Source organism: Dermacentor silvarum, chromosome 6 (assembly GCF_013339745.2).
Source record: "Dermacentor silvarum isolate Dsil-2018 chromosome 6, BIME_Dsil_1.4, whole genome shotgun sequence".
In the NCBI taxonomy this organism is placed as follows: Eukaryota; Metazoa; Arthropoda; class Arachnida; order Ixodida; family Ixodidae; genus Dermacentor; species Dermacentor silvarum.
In genome coordinates this window covers 160,337,138-160,356,846 of record NC_051159.1, presented here as the reverse complement: position 1 = coordinate 160,356,846, position 19,709 = coordinate 160,337,138, and the positions used below count along the sequence as shown (strand labels likewise).

Below are 19,709 nucleotides of genomic sequence, written 5' to 3'. Positions count from 1 at the left end.
GTCTTTCTTAACTGTCTACTCTCTGCGCTTCTGCAGAACAAGTCGCGCGAAGAGCGGAAGAAGAAAAGGTGTGTTGCTTACGAGTTTAGTTTCCAAACTCTAGCCACGTGGCACGTGAAAATAAAGAACGCCCTTCTCAGTCCGACACTAAATGTTCCTTGCATGTGCTCAGGAGTAGATGGCCACAACCACTGAGCCATCGTGGCCATATGGTCGTATTACGTTGTAACATCGGGAGTTATGGACATGCGTTTCTCTCGTTTTGAATGCATAATTACGGTTCTCGTGATTTTACATTCACTTATGAGTGTAATGGCTCATTGCCGATGCTGTCGCGACAACCTGTAGTTGACTTTTCATCATCATCATCATCAACAACAACATCATCATCGTCGTCATCATCCGCCTACTTTTATGCCCACTTCAGGACAAAGGCGCCTCCCTGCGATCTCCAATTTTATATGTCACTGCAATTAATGGCTCGTAAACGGTTGTCCTATGTCCACCTATTTGCCGTTTTCGGTATACCGTCATCATCGTTTTGACGTCGTCAACTCATCCTGAGATTAAGACTTATCATATGTCGAAGAAAAAGAACAACTTAAACGGCAATACCGAGCCCGTGCTTCTGCAGCAAAGGCTTTTGGCAGCAACTGCGGTTGCTGTACTAACCAATTACCTACAGCGCAACGCGTTCGGCCACTTTTGAGGCGTTATGTGCGCCAAGTTAGCTCGGAAAATAGTGGCGTGTGTGCATGTATTTCGGAGGCCCCAGCAGTAGGTATACTGTAGGGGGAACGACGAACTTGTGTGCGTCGCAAAGGAGTAGTTGTTGTTGAGAAGACGGCGAGTACGAGCTGTAAGCAGTATAGGAGATCAGAACCAAGTGGCATCGCAGAAGTCTGCTGACTTTTGTTTCTGAAGTGAAGTGATGCTTCACTTCAAAAGGCAATGTACCTGGCGGGCCCCATCCCTCTACAAAGAGTCATAGTATGCCTTTTGCACTGCTCCTAAAATGTACTTGTATTCTTAGGCCTTGAATAAACCTCAATTCACTTCAGGACTTTTTTAATGGTCGTTTCTCTGCGAAGCTTCAAGCGATGTGTGCTTTCTTTCGCGTCAGACTGAGCAAGGGTCCTTATTGCTGGGCAGAGTTCCCCTATTGCGGCAGTCACAACGAGCGCTATGCTGCAGGCTACGAACACGCTAGTTCACATTTCGGTGCCTTCGGCCTACCTGAGTGATTTTGATACTGCTACCAGTGACACGTGCCTAACCCATCTGGGTGCGCCCGCAAGGTTTCAAGGTTTTCATGGGTCTTTCTTTTTTATTCTTTTCATATGTACCTCTATTACCTTGTCCATGCAGGGTAACCGACTGAAATTGCCTGCACTTCTTTAATTTGCTTCTGTATATCTTGTTATGCTTTAGCCTTGAATACATTGCTTCTTAAGAGTAAAAAAAAAATGAGATGACTCCATAGCTCGGAGAGGAATTGACCAAGAGGACATGCCGAAAGGTCAAGGGAAATCAAACTATGTACTCAAAGTGAAAAAAATATATATATATATATATATATATATATATATATATATGCATGAGCATGGGTGAACGAAAAAGTTCCTTTTATTCAGACTTCAGAGAAAAACACCGCTTCTGTGGGCACACCTTTGCACAACGCTCAGAACTGTGCGCGTGAATGAATGCGGTATTTCTCATCTCTTTAAGGCGCTTTTCGTAATTTTACTATTTCTTCAATCCTTCTGGCATCTCATCACATACCGATCCACCCTTGTGTTTTGAGCCCACTGCCAAGCCTTCCCTCGAAAAAGTTTAAAAGAAAAACGAAAGGTTTCAGCAAAGATTCACTCGCGAGCAGCGACGAACGAAGAGGCCGGGCCTTCGTCAACACCGTGTCCGCATACTTTAATATCGCTTGCACTGCCTTTTCGTCGAACTGCTAGCATGTTCTTTTATTTTATCCTCATTTGCTTCTGTCTGAAATCTTGAACCTCTGTATTATCATTTTCACTCGGGTTAGCTTAACTCATTTCGTTTCTACCTTTTTCTTTTTAGGTGCTATGACTAGCCTTCGCTTGTTTGCTTCTCTGGGTTCCAATTTATCCCTCGCTTTTTGCATACCACGTGCTTGTTGTCTCCATGTTTCTTCCCTAAGGTTGGTGCTCCACTCCTTCTTCCCTAATCGAAAGAAGAGCGGTTTAGAGTTCGTGCTAAGCGATGTTCTTTTTTTTTTAATGAACGAAACATTTATCTCTGTTTCTTTTTGTCGTTTATCTGGAAGTTGGAACACGTAAACTTAAATTCACACAAAACAAAAAACAGAGACAACTAGCACCTATAAATAAGAAAACGGGGAAAAAAGTATGAAGCTTAAGGATACTTAAAAAAAAGAAGAGATTGAAATTGAGACGGGTGCGGGACTTGAACGTACTCGGTTGGAATGTGCCCATGCGCTGCTCTGCGGACCAATTCAGGCACGGAATTCAGACGTCAAGATTCTGTCGATAACATTTACTTTTCTACTTCGCGACAACAACGAAAAAAACGGCGAATTCTGGAAAGCTCTCAGCGGACGCGGAAGGCTAGCGGAAAAAGAAATCAGCTTGAAAGAAACTCTCCCGCTGGTTTCTCACCGGACCGCTGCTATTCTATGCCATTTGTCTTTAGTTTCACGAGGAAAGAAGGAGCTAACTTCAATTTTGTATGGATATTTCACTACTATATGGCTCTACCGTTCGGGTCCTGGCCTTTCTAGTAAAGCGACCTGCGTTTTTTCTTTCATCAACTCGTTCCAGGGAGGCTATGCTCTAGACGAGAGTGTTATTCCTTGACAGGCACGCCTCTTTTTCTTTTTTTCCCGCAAGCGTTCTTTTTTTTCAGTTTGAACATTGATCGACCCGCTATTCGTGGCTTCTGATTTGTTAGAAATATGTTTCTTTCATACATAGGCCCCCTTTTTTGTCTTAGCACCTTCAACAGAAAAAGATAGAAAAAAAATTGCATTTTCTGGTTAGGTTCCGGAAGTTCACGTTCAACTTTTTGTATCGAACGGTGCATCGGGTTTAAAAACACCAGGTAATTGATTCAACATAAAACTGCTTCTTTGCGAACCTTGTGCCTGACCAGCGCTATAGAACTATAATAGCAGTTATCTGCCTTGCTTGTGCTCAGTTATTTTGGTCTTTGTCCATTTAGCTAAGCGTGAAGATCGAGCTAGAGTTATGCTTGCACGGATTTCTCCTCAAGCAATCAGCGTTTGCTTCTACTACGTTAAAGCTCTCGAGGCATTGCACAGTTTTTATGTCGCTTTGTTCTGCTTTAAGCACATTTCACTTGTTACCAGCATTCTACTGACTGTCTCTGGGTAGCTTTCTTCGCCAATAGAAATCTGAAAGCATCTGTTACAACGAAATTGAAGATGCTACTGTGGCGTCAAGCGGGTAATTTTTGCAACAGGTCGTGACTCCTTCATGATGTTACTTCAGCGTTGAAACACTGAGGTTATAAAGTGTTACATCTTTTATTTAGCATGTAATATTACGCACGTGCACTTACAAATAGGTGTACGTTAAAGAAGCCTAGGTGGTCAAAAGTAAACCGGAGTTCCCCCCTACGGCGTCACTTACAATCATATTTTGGTTTCGGCGCGTAGAACTCTAGAGTGCAACGATTTTACCATGTTACATTACTCACCTGATCCTTGCTAGCTTTTTGCTCGTTTACTCGCTTTATTCTCTTCCCCCTTTATAGTCAAATTTTCAAGTATTTGTGTGGTTGATTGCCGAGCCGTATCAACTGGTACAGCGTTAGTAAAGCCAGCTTCCCGGCGCTCAGCAGTTGCCTCTTGATAGCACAACCATTTCTTAGCATTTTCGAGAGACGTAATGGCAAGTTGCAGGGTAGGCTGAAAACTCAGGCATTTCAACAGGAGTGGCTATCAAGTGAGAAGAAAGGTTTTTGGCATTCGTATTTTCGTCTCTGTACTGCCAGTCACAGCACGTGTGTATTGCTGGTTTACGTGGGGGCGTGGGTAGCTGCGAGAGTTTTTTTGTGCGTCTTATTGATGCACTTTTTCATTTTTTAAATTCACTTACCAAAGCACTCTTCTGTAATTTTCTTAGGAGAGAGAGAGAGAGAGAGCGAGGCTCTTTAATGAATATTAAAGTGCTAGGCCTGCCTGGCGGCAGGCCTAGCATGCTACTCCAGACAGGTATGATAAAAAACGAACTGATATGCACAGTGCATGAAAGATACACAACTTACACAAAACGCCACCACAACACTCAGCAAACTAATCTATCTCTTCGAGACAGTGTCTCTAAGGACGATTAAAAGTGTATTCATTGCTCTAGATGCCCAGGCAGTGTTAGTCCATGGGACAAGGACGTGTCTTAGCTCAAGGGATGACAGTCTTCCCTGTGGATATTAAGGCTGTTCTTTCTATTGTATATAGCCTGCAAGTGCATACATATTGTGGTATCTTTTCCCGTAGGTTGCACGCAGGGCACAGTGGCGGCCTTCCTTGCTTGATCTTAAATATGAAGTATGCAGCATTTGCCACATTTAGCCGAATACGGTGTAGACGTGCCCGAAAACGCCTGTTAAGACCACAAGCCATGGAACTCGCACGAATAGGATCGTAAGCGCAAATAGGAGTATTACTTGTTGTGCTATAGTTGGGGAAACAGCGAATAAAAGATGGGCTTGAATTAGCACGCATACACTAAGAAGTGTGTGTACGTCTGTCCTCTGTGTATGCGTGCCAATTGGAGCTTCCTTTTTAATAGCTATGTAAACATCTTTTAAGAATACTGAAAGAGGTGTGTGGTACCTGTTTTAGGCTTTATTCACCATCTTTAGTGCCCCAGAAAATTGATGTTAATTATTCGTAGTCTGTCCCAGGTTCCTAAATGTGCCTTTAGTTCACTCGGAAGATTAACTCAAGCAAGCAGGAAGAGAGTTTTGCACAACTTCTTAGTCCCCAAGTCGAGCGGTGCACATTGTCGTAGGAAGTGTTAAAAGTAAAAGTATCAGAAATGTGCACGGCTGTCCTTATGTATTCATTTTTTCGCACGTTTCATTCAGGAAAACATAAGAGAGCGTAGCCTCCCCCCCTTCCTTCCTTCCTCCTCCCGCTTTAACGCCATTACTCAAGCAAAACGAGGTGTCCAGACGCGGTCCTGTCAGAGCCCAGCGAGAAAGCCCGACTTTCGTGTGAAAGTTTGCAGGGTACTTAAGCCACACCCCTCTCTGCATCTGAGGGTTTAGTTGGATCTGCAATTCAAATCGTCGAGGCGACGCTGCACACGCTAACGCTTCTCGGCGAGTCAGCCCGGCATTTGCACCTCTTGTACCTTGCCTTAAAATTCTAAACAGGCGAATCCCAACTTACAGGTCCATGGCACCCCCGAAGGAGGCCCTTGTGTCTTTGTTTAGCATTCCTCGTGCGTAGCAGGGTGCTAAAGAAACCTGCCAGGCAGGCTTCCCTGAAGAGATTAGCCCGCCCTGAAACAGGTCGTTTTGTGTGCGTATACGCCTCACCAAAGTATGGGCTGGGCGAGATACCGGAGGAGCTCCAAATGCTTCACACCATTGCACGTGTTTCCATATTGTAAGCTACTAGTCCTCTTAATAGTCAATATTACAGAGCCCCCCCCCCCCCCCCCCCCGCCATTTTCATTCGCCGCTGGACATTTCTCATTACAAACATTCAATATTTTACAGGGTAGCCGGAAAGAGCATGACTTCGACCAGAACGAGGAGCATACCGTCTAAGACAGTGCATAATGCTCGACAGAAAGCTAACTACAAAAAAAAAAGAAGAAAAAAGACAATTGTGGCTACAGTGCCGCATTGAGTACCTTGCTTTATCCCAATGTTGTCGCTACGTCAACACGTAACCTGCTGATGCATCGCGTGTGCGTTTTACAGACGCCGGAAGCACGAAACCAGCGGGACAATTAAACAATGACGAAGAACACCAGTGAGGGAGAACACATGCTGATGCTCAAGTGCACTTGAAAGGGGAAGTGATTTTGCACTTCGCCGGGAGAACACTTGACGCTTTCTGCACCGAAGCGAAAAAAACAAAAACGATGCACAGAACGAAGTTTCGAAATTTCAACTTGCGGATCGCCCATGCCCTTGGTCTTCAGAAGGCATGTGCGTGTGGTTATTTTGGCATACCTTTCTGTTAACGCACTATAGAAGCAAAAACCCAACGTGAACGGAGAACCAGCAGTGCTCACGAAATGCGCGAATGTCACTTTATTATTGGTTTCGTTGAACAGTACTGGGGCCAGAGCTTCGATTTTGTGACGCTCGGATTTGTTTTCTTGGGGATGCAACAAATTTGGGGCATAGTACTGTATAGCACGGTTGTCTTTGAGGGGTGGCAGAATATGCAAGGTTTCGTTACATTATAGGATGTTGTTTATTTACAGCCTGCATGATTCTTAAAAATCAACTGTGCAAGGCAGCATTATTCTATTCATTTTGCTGGATTAGTGAGAGGTGGACGTTACTCTACCGAGAAATCAAAATGCGCAACTGAAGCGAGCAGCCTGTGCATTGAAGTTGGTGTCAGCAGCCTAGTGTCATTATTTGTCAGGGGGTTCGAGTAGCACATGAGAATAATGGCCCTCTTATTCATTTGCTGTAAGCTGACGTAAAAGGCAGCAATAATTCCTGCGTGCGAGGGTCGTACTTCGAGAAAATTAGTCAGCGCTAAATGTCAGTTTAATGTCTAAACACCAAAGGAACATTTTTCAGCCATTTCGTGGTTCTATAGCAGCACGTTCGTTTTGGCTGGTCGGTACAATGTCAGAAATGCGGTTGCACCCATCTTTTTGGCAAATGCATAGTAGCTTAAAGATACAGCGAACAGCGCGCGCGATAAACTTTTGGAGCTTCTAGCATCCTGACACGCGCTGACGCATGGGCCAGCTCATCGTCCCTCACCCATGCGACAAACTAAATGAACTATCTGTCCGGCTGATATTTTTTCTTTTTGTGCAACCTTCCATATGCATATATATGCCACTTTTGGCGATAAAGCATTTGGTTGTAATTCAGTGGTCTAGACTGTGCCTCCTTCCTTCGTCCTGTGTTGCGCTGTTCAAGAAATATGCTGCGCGACATGGTTCAGTACCAGAGGCGAAAGACATGCTTCAAGTCTAACAAACATGTTCGCGGCATGCGTGCGAATGCTTGCTTGCCGCGCAAGACCTTGCGCCAACTCGAAAGCTCCGAGAAGTTTAAATTCACGTCCAAGTCCATTTTCGTTTCTTTTCCTTGTCGTGCTTTGCCTAGTCTTACCCAGTCACTATTCTAACTCTTCTAAAAAATAAGTTTCACTGCTATTTTATAGAAGTATGAGAATGCGACTAAAATAATTTGAAGGTTTAAACAGGAACACAAATTAATTTTAGTGACCATTAAGGAAATCCACCTTTTGCTTCTCACTTCAAAACCGAGCGTCCTGACAACTTCGCTACAAGTATAATTTGCTTTAATGGCTTTGCAGGTATTATCTATTTGTGACCCCCTACAGCAACAAAAAAATGATAATCGAAAAAAAGGTTTGTTCCTGCTTCCTACATCCAGCTTCCTTCGCGCGTAATTGTTATGAACCATGAACGCAGAATAAAGTAAATATGTCCTTTCTCATCCATTCTTTTCGTTCACAATATATTTTGGCGTTAATAGCAATGTCGCACATTTTATCGCGATGTATTTTCCCCCAAATATTTTCAGGTGACTCTCTGCAGCTCGCCATGAGTCCTCTTCTGGGCGTTTTGATCGGGGCTGTGGCTGCGCTGATCCTCGTGGCCATCATCATTATTATCATCATGAGGATGCGTGCCCATGACAACGATGCAGGTAAAAATAGTGCACGATCAATAAAAAGATAGATCGATCGAAAGTAGATTACTATCTCCCAACGTATGTTTCCGCGGATATGATTGCGAGAGTTTGTTGGATGATTGATTGTTTGTTTTGGGACTGAAAATTGCACGCGGACAAGGACGGTGGTGCAAGTTAAAAAGAAGCGTAAGCGAATTACTGAGGAATAAACTCGCTCTTTAGCCGTAATATAGTTCAAAGCACTGTAGTGATTTTACACGCCCCTGCTGTACTTGATTTACATAACAATGCATTAGTGCGAACATATACATTGACCGCGACGTGAGAAGAGGACGTTATAGCGCGATAAAAACATGCTGCCGCACAGCTGTATTTTTTTAGTTGTTTTGTTAGTGCTACTGCACTGCTACTACTACGTATGTTCGTAGAGAATAAATGCATGCGCAGAGAAGACTTAATCAGCAAGGGAACCCGCCGTGGTTGCTCAGTGGCTATGGTGTTGGACTGCTGAGCACGAGGTCGCGGGATCGAATCCAGGCCACGGCGGCCGCATTTCTATGGAGGCGAAATGCGAAAACACCCGTGTACTTAGATTTAGGTGCACGTTAAAGAATCCCAGGTGGTCCAAATTTCCGGAGCCCCCACTACGGCGTGCCTCATAATCAGATCGTGGTTTTGGCACGTAAAACCCCTAAATTTAATTTCTTAATCAGCAAGAGATGCATTAAATAAGCTGCAAGCCTTTAAATTTTCCTTTCATTAAACATTACTCGGAGATGTAGAAAATAAATACTTCTGCCAAAACGTGAAATACACCACGTATTATGCCCTTAACTGATGTTGAGTAGAAGTACTGCAAATCAAACACTGCGGAGCATGATTAGCCCAATGCACTGTACTTATATATGTCTCGGTGATAATCCCAGTGTCTGCGTCTTAAGTACGCGTATATAGCGTGGATTTTCAACCTCAGGCGTGAACAACATCCGTGTCCAAGAGGCCGCTTTGTAAACAGTTGAATATCAGATAACGTTAAATGTTTCTATTTTTTCCTTTTCTTCTTGTCTCTTCTTCCCCAACCACCGCAGCTGAGTATAATCAAACCTGAGCTGGGCTTTGCAAAATACAGTTGACGCTACCATGTTTGAAGCCTGGTGACAAGATCTAGGCTCACAGAATATTACGTTGAGAGGTTGTAGTATAACTTGACACATTCGCCATGTGTCAGAGAATAAAAAGGTATCGCGAGATTGAGGCAGTGAAATCGCGGCTGCTGATAATTGAAGTAGCCACTCATGTCGTTGGAAATACGCACTAATAAGTACTGATAAAAAACGTCATAACGCTTTCATTTTAGTTATTTCTAGTGTAAGAAATCATGTAACACATATTTGTAATTTTTAGTACAATCATTACTGAAGTAATGTGACATTTAATATGGCTATTTCAAAATAGAACAAATTGAAGCATTTCTGGCCTAAAGGTATACTATACAGATGTCGAATTAATCACTAGTTCACATATTTATATTCGCTGACTAACTGCAAGGCGGTGAAGCTGTAGAGGTCTGTATTTTGCGTACAATTGAGCGAGAGCTGTTGCTGACCACTAAGATGCACTGAGTTCAATTTGGTCATTTCATTCGGTTATGTCAAACGGTGACGATTAGCAGCAACTTCAAAATACACCTGGAATGTTTCTGGTAGTATATTTCCATTTTTGCCCTCATTTCGTGGCAAAACTGAATTCATACGTGTTTCCCGACATTGGCGTGATGTCGGATTCTTTTTGCTACGTGGCCTACTATCCAGCTTCTTAAATTTGCCTCGTTTCACCCGTATTTTTTTTTTCTCTTTCAGATTCCAGGGAGCTCAGCACTGCTGAAAAGTGAGTAGCGGAGTTCTTTCGCATTCAGGTGCAGAAATAAATGTGGTGACTAATGCTTAGAAAGAGAGCACGCAACTCGTTTCTCACAAACTTCTCAAGTTCGCGTTGACCGAAACCTTTTTATCGCAGCAACGCAACAGCTTCTCCTGGCGCAGTCTCGAACAACGTGGGCCGAAACGGCCGAGCAATGACCTAGTTGTACCCGTGGCACCGTCCGGGTGGAGGACGATGAACGATCATTCGATAAAGCATGGTGAAGATGGCTGCGCCCTTGGCACAGTCGCTTGCATGCTTCGTCTCTTCTCGTGATCACCTCCTCACTTCGGTGTGGCGCCACCGGCATCAACAGCTCGTTGACCTGCCGTTTCAGAATACGCAGTCCGAGACTGTACACGTGTGCGTGATGCTGTGAGTTTTGTGCGAGGCCCGGGGACTTAAGCCGAGAGCCAAGGGTGCTGTACCAGAAGCAACCGATCACCAGTTCACTCGTTTATAGCGAATTATTGTTCCTGTCTTGCGTCTGGCATAGCGAATTTATATTTACGTTTACTGGAAGCGCTGTGGCGGTGGCGTGAAATCAAAGTACTCAGCCCCAAAAAATAAATAAATCGTGTGTTTTTATAATTTTTGAAGCAGCAAGTGGTCGTCTTCATTAAAAAAAAATAAGCGTGCTGCTGGCAAATGCACTGTGTCGTGAAAAGGTCAAATATCCGGCAGTTAGCTGGCTGAACAGGCCTGGATTGTTGATAGCGTCTGAATGTGATTGAAACGCTTGTCAAATATTTTATCTTGGCTTATCACTGTGCCCGCCAACTACCAAACAGATAACGGCTCACCTAATCGTTGACCGGGCTTGTACGCTTGTTACCGCGTTCAGATGTGCGGTAACGGGCTTGAGAGCCAACACTATCGTTAAATATACCTAAGGTCACGCGTTTCGGTATATTGCGCGCTATATTTCGTAATAAGTGTATAGTACAGAAATGAATGAGTATATCGTAAAACCATAAATTCGCGTAGAATAAATTTACAATAGGTCTAAGATACAAATTTTGAGATGAAGCTACAAACTATCAAATATTTGTCTTTTGCAGGCATAACTAGTGCTTTGAAAAAAAATTAATTCCGGGGTTTTACGTGCTCAAAACGCGATCTCATTACGAGGCGAGCCGTTGTGGGGAACTCCTAATTAATTTTCACCACATGGTGTTCTTTAACGTGCCCCTAAATTAAGCACACGAGCATTTTTTTTTATTTTGACATTATGGAATTGCGGCCGCAATGGCTGGGATCGGAACCACAGCCTCGAGCTCGGCAGTGCAACTTGGAAAATGCGTGTACATTGAACAGCTAGTATTATGCATTCTAGGTTGTACCTACCGTTGCTGCTATAAGCTATTGAGAGGACTGCTATCGAGCGTTTTAGCTCGTATACGGTGCACAGTTTTGCATAGGACGAACAGAGTCTGCAGCTTGCTGCAATACTTGTTGAAAAATGCGCTTTAAAATTTTGCGCTAGAGGTGATGATAAAGACGATCCTGAAACATGGCGCGTCTTCACAATGGGAGATGAGCTAAAATAGACATTGCTCATATATTTGCTTGCCTTCTTTGAAACATACCTCAGAAGGGTTAACAGCGAACGGCCTCACGTTAGCGTCAGCGGTTTTCACGAATGACCTGATCCTAAAGATATGACAGGCAACGTTCTGCTTACGTCCTTGTTCACTGACGCGGACAGCGCTGTTCAGAAATAAGCACAGAGCGCATGCAGGTCTCTATAACGCTTCGGTGGATTAGTATTAGGCAATTTTGAGACATGTGGGCAAAAGTTCGGTTACAATTCCACTACATACGTTATACTCTATAGGTTACTCGAAAAACGGGGCGGAAAGGCCGAAATGAAGTTAACTACAAATTTACAGACAGATCAAGAGATAAGCAACGCATAGACACGACACATACAAGGGACAGTGGAAACTGCTTGCGCTTTGTATGTTTTCTACCAACCCTTTTAAAGGCCATTATCATCATCAACAACACAACCAGTACGACGACCACCACCCACCATTACCACAACCGCCATCATCATCATCATGGTCGGTGTCGATGTCATTGCGCTGTTTCTATAAATAGGTATATTGAGCAACCGATGAACCCAAGTTAGCATTATTTAGGGGGACTATTAAAAAAAGGGTTTAGGACAAAGACATCTTGTTTGTAGCTTGAAGCGTCTTCGTACCCTCCGCAACTTCATCTGTTATTTAAACTTAGATCACATCGCATACTGTAAATGAACTCATGTCATTGTGCACGGCTTTTCCCTCCGTCCTCTGTTTTGTTTTGTTTCTCGTTCGTTTTGGTTCGGCGTCTCTGGTGCGCAGGTCACAGACCCTTCTGCGAAAGGGAGTCGTTGTCGAGGACACTAGTGAAGGTGACATCAAAGACCCGGATATCATACCGCCAAAGACAGATTTGGAAGGCAAGTAACCATTCCTTATCCCGTGAAAACCATTCCTTACCATTTCTCTATTTCTTTCTTCCATCGCAGATCCAGAGTGGGTCTTCCGGCAATTGAACGGATCCAATGGTAGGATACGCCAGGACGTGGGCATTTCCAAGGGCGGCATGATGTACGGCACGTTGCCAAATGTCAAAGTCCAGATACCGCCTCAGGTGCGTGGGGTAGATTGTTTTTGCTGCGTCAAGGTGATTTGATGCCAATTAACGGCAACTCCACCGCCCTTCCTCCTCCTTCTCCCGCACCTCTTCTTCCGCTTATTTTCCTCTCATTTAATCTAGAAGTGTTTCGGATGGCTCATGATGTGCGCCTATACGTGTTTGTCAGCTTTGAATGTAAAACTAATTAGCCCATTAATAGTGACATTACCCCTGGCGTATGTGCTGCGGCTTTCGTCCGATAGCTTCCGTTTCCGTTTAAGAAAGGCCGCGCTATGTTTACGCTGCTTTCGTTGGTGCTCGTTGCTCTCCAGCAATTCCGTGACGACATGATGTACCGTGAGCGGTACTACCCGGGCAGTGGAGTGGCCGGCGACTTGGACAGCAGCCCCGGGGAGCGGCAGCGCAGTGGCGGCACGTTCCGGCCCCAGGGCGGCATGCCAGACCCCGACGAGGTGGACCGCATGATCGCTTCCTCCAAGGCTCCCCTGCACACGGCCACACTCATGCGCAGGAGCCCGCAGGTACGCTTCTTCCACAACATTGCGTCAGAGCGTATCTGATGGCACGTGTACAACTGTCCTCTCCTCTCCAGTGCGTCTGCGTGCTTGTCTTGATACCTTGCTGGTGTAGCTTCTGCTGAGGCCGTGCTTGTTGCAGTGCTACACCGTGCAGCTCGTTATTTGTTTCAGAAGTTGATTAGCGAGGTGTGTCAAGAATTAAAATCTCATAGAGCAAGATCAGCTTAAATTTAGATCGCATAAATAACCTATATAGCTTGACTGTGTAGAGCACGGGAATGACTGGCTAAAGGAGACTATGCCAAGTTTTTGTGGAAATATGAGGACACGAAGCAAAACAAAAAGACAGGATGAGTGGTCACTCTATGTATCTGTTTTACTTGTTTTTCTATTTAGGCTCTTAAGAAGTACTAATATATATGTTCCTAATATATATGAACTTTGGTTGCAGTATCCTTCTAAAGTGAGATAATTTATCGTCTAGGCCTATTTTTGTTTCCGCTTCATTCATAATCTACAAAGAGTGTGCACGTGGGAGGCACAGTGCTAAAGATAATGCGCAGATACAACACCGGTGCAAGTATACAGGACAAGCATGATGAAGACCTATAGGCCGGCTACGTCGTTTGAATGTATTTCTTCCCTCTCATATCACTTTTGATGGTACCATGCTTACGCCAGGAGTCTCAAGCACATATTTGGCCCGGTGCCTGACATGAGTTTGAGACGCCTGCTTTATGCGTATGTTAATTTAATATATAGACACGACGGCTCAGCACATAAATCTTGAAACAGAAGGAGTAATCAAACGAAGGAGCGTTTATAGACGGAAATTATGTTTATGTCGACATTATCAGTGACATTCAATTTCTAAATATTAGTTTTTTAAATTTTTTTTTACAGAAACGCCTCCTTCTGCAGTTGCTACTGAGAACGACATACTGAGCAGCACTTTACTACCCAAAGCCGCACATTGGAGGGCAGCAGATTAATTCAGTGGCTTATAAATTTTACATGTTACACATAAGTTAATCAGTAAAAATAAGGAAGCTTCTATACTTCTACGACTCAGTTATCCAAGCTATTATTTGTCGCATATGAGCACACGCCAGGAGAGCGCAGCAGGCGACAAAAAAAAAAAAAAAGGGGGGGGGGGGAGGGGTCACGAACCGACTGGCACAGTTCCGCAACTAACAATAATATAGAAGTGTTCATATACATATTACTTTGTTATCAAGCACTCCAGGCAACTTTATAGGGACAGCGTGTTTGCGACGTCGAACACCATTTATCCATTTCGGCGTCGATTCTTCTGCTCATATTCCTCTTCCGCCCACTCTCCTTGATATTGGCAGAGGCGGGACACTCCTGAGCGGGAGCGGCGCACCATATCGACGCCCGTCTGACAGGCGGAGACGACGTTCGGGCAGGCCCCTTACGACGACGGGGAACAAGTGGAGGAGCGGCCCGGACCGCCCTTCTGCCCGAACGACGACGCCTCGACCGTTCAGTGCCCGGCGGAAGACGACGACGAACCCTCTGTGATCGCCGCTGCCGCCGCCACAAGACGGCGCCACCATCTCCACGAGACCACCACCAGTGCCTTCTCCAGCCAGCAGAGACGCTACCCTACCGCCGCTGCCGCAGCTGAGAGCTTCGAACTCGGAACACGCCGACGCCGGGACAGTGCGTCTTCCACGGACTCTTACATGTCCTGGAGTGCGGGACAGCCCGCCACCAGGGCTCGTGGCTCGCAAGAGCAGGAAATGCTTCGTCACCACCGGCAGACTTGGTTGGGAGCCACTCTGCCTCGCGGCGGATACTCGCAGTCCCAGCAGCAGCCGCAGCCGATACAGCAGGAGCGACGCAACTCGTTCGGCGATGACGGACCGCGTTACGAGAATACGGCGTTCCTCAGGCAGCTTCAGCTGCGCAGCGTGGCCGATGAACCTTCAGCCGCTTCCGGAGCCACGTTGCGTGGCACAAGGCGTAGCTGCCGCGTGTGAATGTGGTTAGTGCTCGTGCAAACTGGGAGCTCACGCAGAGTGGAATGGCAATGACGTTTACAAGACAACGTCGGCATGCATAGATTGAGGACTGCGTCAAGAACTTTGGAAAATTGTTCTGAGTAAGAGCGCAGTAAAACATGTATTTTCGTTTGTCCTTCTCTGTGTGGTCTGTGCACTATTCCAAATTTCGGGAAGCAGTCCTCAAACTTACAAGGCCTTCAACGCCATCATAAACAAATCAGTGTCGGTACTGTTTAAAGAATTGCTGTTCGCTTCTGCACTCCAAGAAGGGTTGAGCAGTGGGCAATTTGAGCCAGGATTGAGCCTGATTCGTATATTACTATTTTGGATTTGTAAAGAATTTCCACGCTGCGTGAGTCACCAGTTTGATTGAGCTCACCAGGAACACTATTAGGGCTTTGCTCTGCTGTGCGTACGATGAATGTACGCTTTGAAGTACCTAAAGAGACAACTTTTAGTCCAGTGGCTTCGGCTTACTGCCCTGAGGATATTTATTGTATGGGCATTAATGAAACTTGCAGCAACGGCAATAATGAAATGCCAATCACCTGCTGCATTCTTGGCTTTGCTGAGTGCTCGAAATTTCTGTGTGTTTAATCGTGTGCAGTTGAGAGGGTTAAGCAGTTCTTTGAGTATATCATGCTGAGCATTTAACAGGTGATTCTAGTCAATCTCATTAAATAAGATGCAATGGGAGAATTTGGGAACCATGCTTTTATAGCTTGCACACCAAAGTTTTCCATCTCTTTCCATGCCAGTTTATAGTTCATTACCTTTAAAGCACTAGTATTGCGCGACGATATTGCAGTGTGGTCGGGTAAACTATCCTAAAACAATTTCAGGCCGCACTAACAGAAATATAGCGCGCAGTACCGCCTTCTTTAGGTTCAACAGAGCTTCATCAGTGAGGTCACGTCGTGGTTTCTGTTTTTCGATCACTTCCACTTATGTAGGTATTTTCTTGCACATTTTCTTCATTTAGTTATGCCCATGCCGCAGCAGTTGAATGTGCTAAGCTCAGGACAAGAAATTACGTTAGTCGGCAAAGGCAAGGATACTTCCGATAATGAACACATAGGAAAGAGTAATGTAATTCCAGGCAGGCTCCGTGAGGTGCTGGTAAAAGCGATGAAACAGAATGGGTGTAGCTCGAGCAGGAATACACGATGAAGAAATAGAAACGACAAAATTGCTGATACTTAGGGCAAAGCTGATAGGCTGATTACTATGACATCACCTTTTCTCGTAAAAGATCATCCTCAATATAGCCTATTGCTATATTCGACTTAAATTAACGGCAGTGCGACAGCTTTAATTATTTGATATGTTTGGTGCATAGCTGCACCGGCAAGCAAAGAGAAGCTTTCTTGGCTCTGCTGAATTCACGATACTGGGATTCGTTACGTTTCATTTGGGAGATAAGTACCTACTAAATGTCGCGCAGTACTTTCGAAGGCACGGGCACATTTTCAAGATTTCAACGTGTAAATCCGGCGCCTGGTTAAATGTAATAACAGAAAATTGTTATCCGTGATTGAACTTGGCAGCGATATATTTTGCTTTACTTTGAGGCCGCCACTAAGAGTGAAGATATCAGCGTGTTCCCGCAAACCTAACATTTTTTCTTGCTTGCTACCTTCATGTAACATGGTTTTCCTGTGATCTAACGTTTACGTATGTCAACCTCCGGCTTCACAGTGTACGCCAGTTTTGTAATGTAGCACACGGGTAATTGACCATTACACTCAGCGCTGAGTTGTGGAAGCTTCCTGAACTGGGCAGCTTGCATGACCTTGCATGGGCTGGATCAGCATGGACCATTTGTCGGGCAGGCTCCCATAGGTGGCAGTTGTGGTCCGGCGACGATGGTCCTGTGGTTGTTAAACACGCCGCTGCTTCGTACGGTGGCCCCTACTCTGAATTCCTTGGTAGGCAGTTTATAAGTTGAAATTGAACAGCATCTCGGAAGCTAGCTGTCTCGAACAAGCGGCCACCGGTAGACGACGTTAATGCCCTCCAAACTGCAGCGCAACCCAACTCTAAAAACAAGTGATACGGGCTGTGAGGCAACGCCAGTCTTACCCATCCTAGAACAATGCTGTATAGTTGTGGGGCCGTTCCCTTTGTTTTTCGTTTATTTTTTTGTCGACGCTACAATACTAATAAAGTTGGATTTAAAGCATGCTCTTGTAGGCGTCGGAGGGGAATATTTTTATGCTGCTACGACGAAGCATCACACCTGTATAGGCTCAAACGACTCCTGACTAGAACACTACTGCCGGGCAAATGTAGCATACCTAGAATTTTCTTGTCGAAATGACGTTACAGACAAGTTATCGCCTGAAGCGTTATCGACCATACCGAAAGTGTAATAACTTCTTAAAGAATGTAGGCTCATAAAGCAGCGCTCGGTGATCCTAAGTGCCTTAGACGCCCCCAACAGAAGATAATTGTTACATTTGTTTATTCATGCACTTACGCCGTGCGACTGTGAAAAATGAGGAAAAGAAAAAAACCCATCTTTTCGTATTGCCACGTGTTCTACTCCACCACTGTATTCGCATATCCCTTTCCTTACCGTAATTTTTATTGCTTGATTGAAAGCTTGCCAGTTCTTCAGCCCTTGGAATCTTTTGTCACTGAACTATACTGCGTGCTTATACCTATTGTAAGCGTTTTTGCGTAAAACTCTTGAAACGTGATTGCATTACTTATTTATCCTTATCATAGGCTTGAAACCCGCTTACCGGCATGGTTGTTTCCATTTCAGAGAGCATTCTAAAATTCCGCACAATGTGGTGACGAGAGACTTTGAGAATATTATTTCAAGCATTATTCGCAAACATCATAACAAAATTGCACTAGCAAATATATGTCAAGTGTCGGTAAACAAGCATTGAGCACTGCTCTATACCACATCGTATTCTAATATATCACATTACGAATGCTAATCGCATGAGATGAGGAAAAAGTTAAAGCAAACGGTAAATTATAACTGAATCTGGCTTCTAAAGCGTGTACACAAGTACCCGTTGCACTTTACCGGTAAACTAAACATCGCTAGCACGAGCATTATGGCTATTGCACCAAGTATACATGACATGAAAGCCTTTTATAAATAAATTGCAACTAACCACTACTTGAAGAAATGCCTAAGCTTATCTCTCTGTAAATGCATGCTTGTGTGGAAGTCATCGATGGCACGCCAAATTTGCGGTGCTGCATCGACTTCGTTAGAGGAACGCCCATCGGGGTAATCATAAGAGAAACGCAGTGTGGGCGGCTAATGCGTACGAGATTTCGCAAGCATAGGTAAGAGTTGCCTGATTTAGTACAGTGGTAGCGGTGGATCTCTGCAAGAGGCCTTCGGCCTGCGTTAACTTATGCAATCTGATCAGTGTTGCATTGACTTCATTAGAGGAACAGATTGGGTGTAGTCATAAGAGAAACGCAGTGCGGGACGGTTAATGTGCACGAGATTTCGCAAGCATAGGTATGAGTTGCCTGATTCAGTAGTGGTAGCGGTGGATCGCTGCAAGAGGCCTTCGACCTGCGTGAACATATTCTATCAATGAGGTCTGTCATTATTTTCGTCATTCGTTATGCTGAACGCTCTGCGAATATACGTGAAATCTGCTTAAAAGTAAGGTTGAGAAAGCACTAAAGGTTACATTCGCTGCTAGCATTGAATGATCGGTGAAATGACACGTGTCCAGCGATGAACTCGAGGCTTTTTTCAAGTCGCGATTGTAATAACTGCTGTGTATTTCGACGATTCTTGTCCTTTATACCTAGCTCGCACATTTAACTCACTTTGCACTGATGCGCGCAAAATTATTGCATATACTTTTAGCCGCCTCCTCTTTTTTTTTGTGATTTCGGACATTCCGATGGCCTTCCTCTCTACGGGGAATTTGGCCACGTTTTTCAGTTTTTTTTATGCCGCACACGTAGGCTTGTAAAACTCAACCCTCATAACCTGTGTAGCTATTCACAGCGCACGTTCACTTTCTGGCTTTCTGGCACTGTTTCTATCTGTGGTAGCTTATGGCACGTGTGAAATGACGATATGTGAATGTAGCTCAAGTTCAGGACTTAAAAAACAGATGCACGTGAGCTTCACTGAGTCACAGTGTTACTGTTTCCTACTCACAGTTTGTCAGAACAAACTCAAGGTTACCTCAGAGACACGTACTTCTGTCTTTGTCATTTTCCAGCACGGCTAGAGAGCGTTCGTAGTGTAATTTTTCGACACTTTAAAACCACTATTAAACAATGTTCTCTTTCTGCTTAGCTTGCAGCAACTGTACGAGTGCTTCATGCAATTCTCACCACATTAAGAGTCCTAACACTTGCTCATCTATGAGATAAAACTCAAACCTTTGTACTTTCTGCGAACTTATGATCGAAATAAAAGATTGCAATTTGCGTCCCTGTACGCCATTCGGGACGCATTCATAGCCCGTAATGGGAGAAAAAAAGCTCCTCATGAGCAAGAATTATAAATATCCATCGCTGGGAGTGCTCTTCAATAGACACGACATCAAAGCTGCCCATTTCCTAGCGAACGCGGCATCTATTCCTAGCAAAAGGAAACAGCCTTCCTCTTCTTTTGAATGTAGGTCTCCTCGGAATAAAAACCCCCAAGTCGAGACCAAACGCCGTATTTTTACAACACGCAGCGCGCGCACACGCGCTTTATTAT

General features: G+C 44.6%; 1 protein-coding gene across 2 annotated transcripts in view; it reads left to right on the top strand.

Moving 5' to 3' along the window:
- Positions 1-18,005, top strand: part of LOC119456308 (nephrin-like) — a 311,635-nt gene extending 293,630 nt beyond the window's left edge. Inside the window, exons 15-20 of one of the 2 annotated variants that reach the window (XM_037718006.2) lie at positions 7,777-7,902; positions 9,747-9,774; positions 12,159-12,256; positions 12,326-12,450; positions 12,768-12,977; positions 14,330-18,005. In XM_037718006.2, coding sequence (XP_037573934.1) covers positions 7,777-7,902; positions 9,747-9,774; positions 12,159-12,256; positions 12,326-12,450; positions 12,768-12,977; positions 14,330-14,380 — 638 coding nt within the window. In that variant the 3' untranslated portion in view covers positions 14,381-18,005. Of the gene's footprint in view, positions 1-7,776; positions 7,903-9,746; positions 9,775-9,903; positions 10,378-12,158; positions 12,257-12,325; positions 12,451-12,767; positions 12,978-14,329 lie in introns of those variants that run through there. The other variant, XM_049669715.1, reaches the window with a different exon arrangement.
- The last annotated feature ends 1,704 nt before the right edge of the window (positions 18,006-19,709 follow it).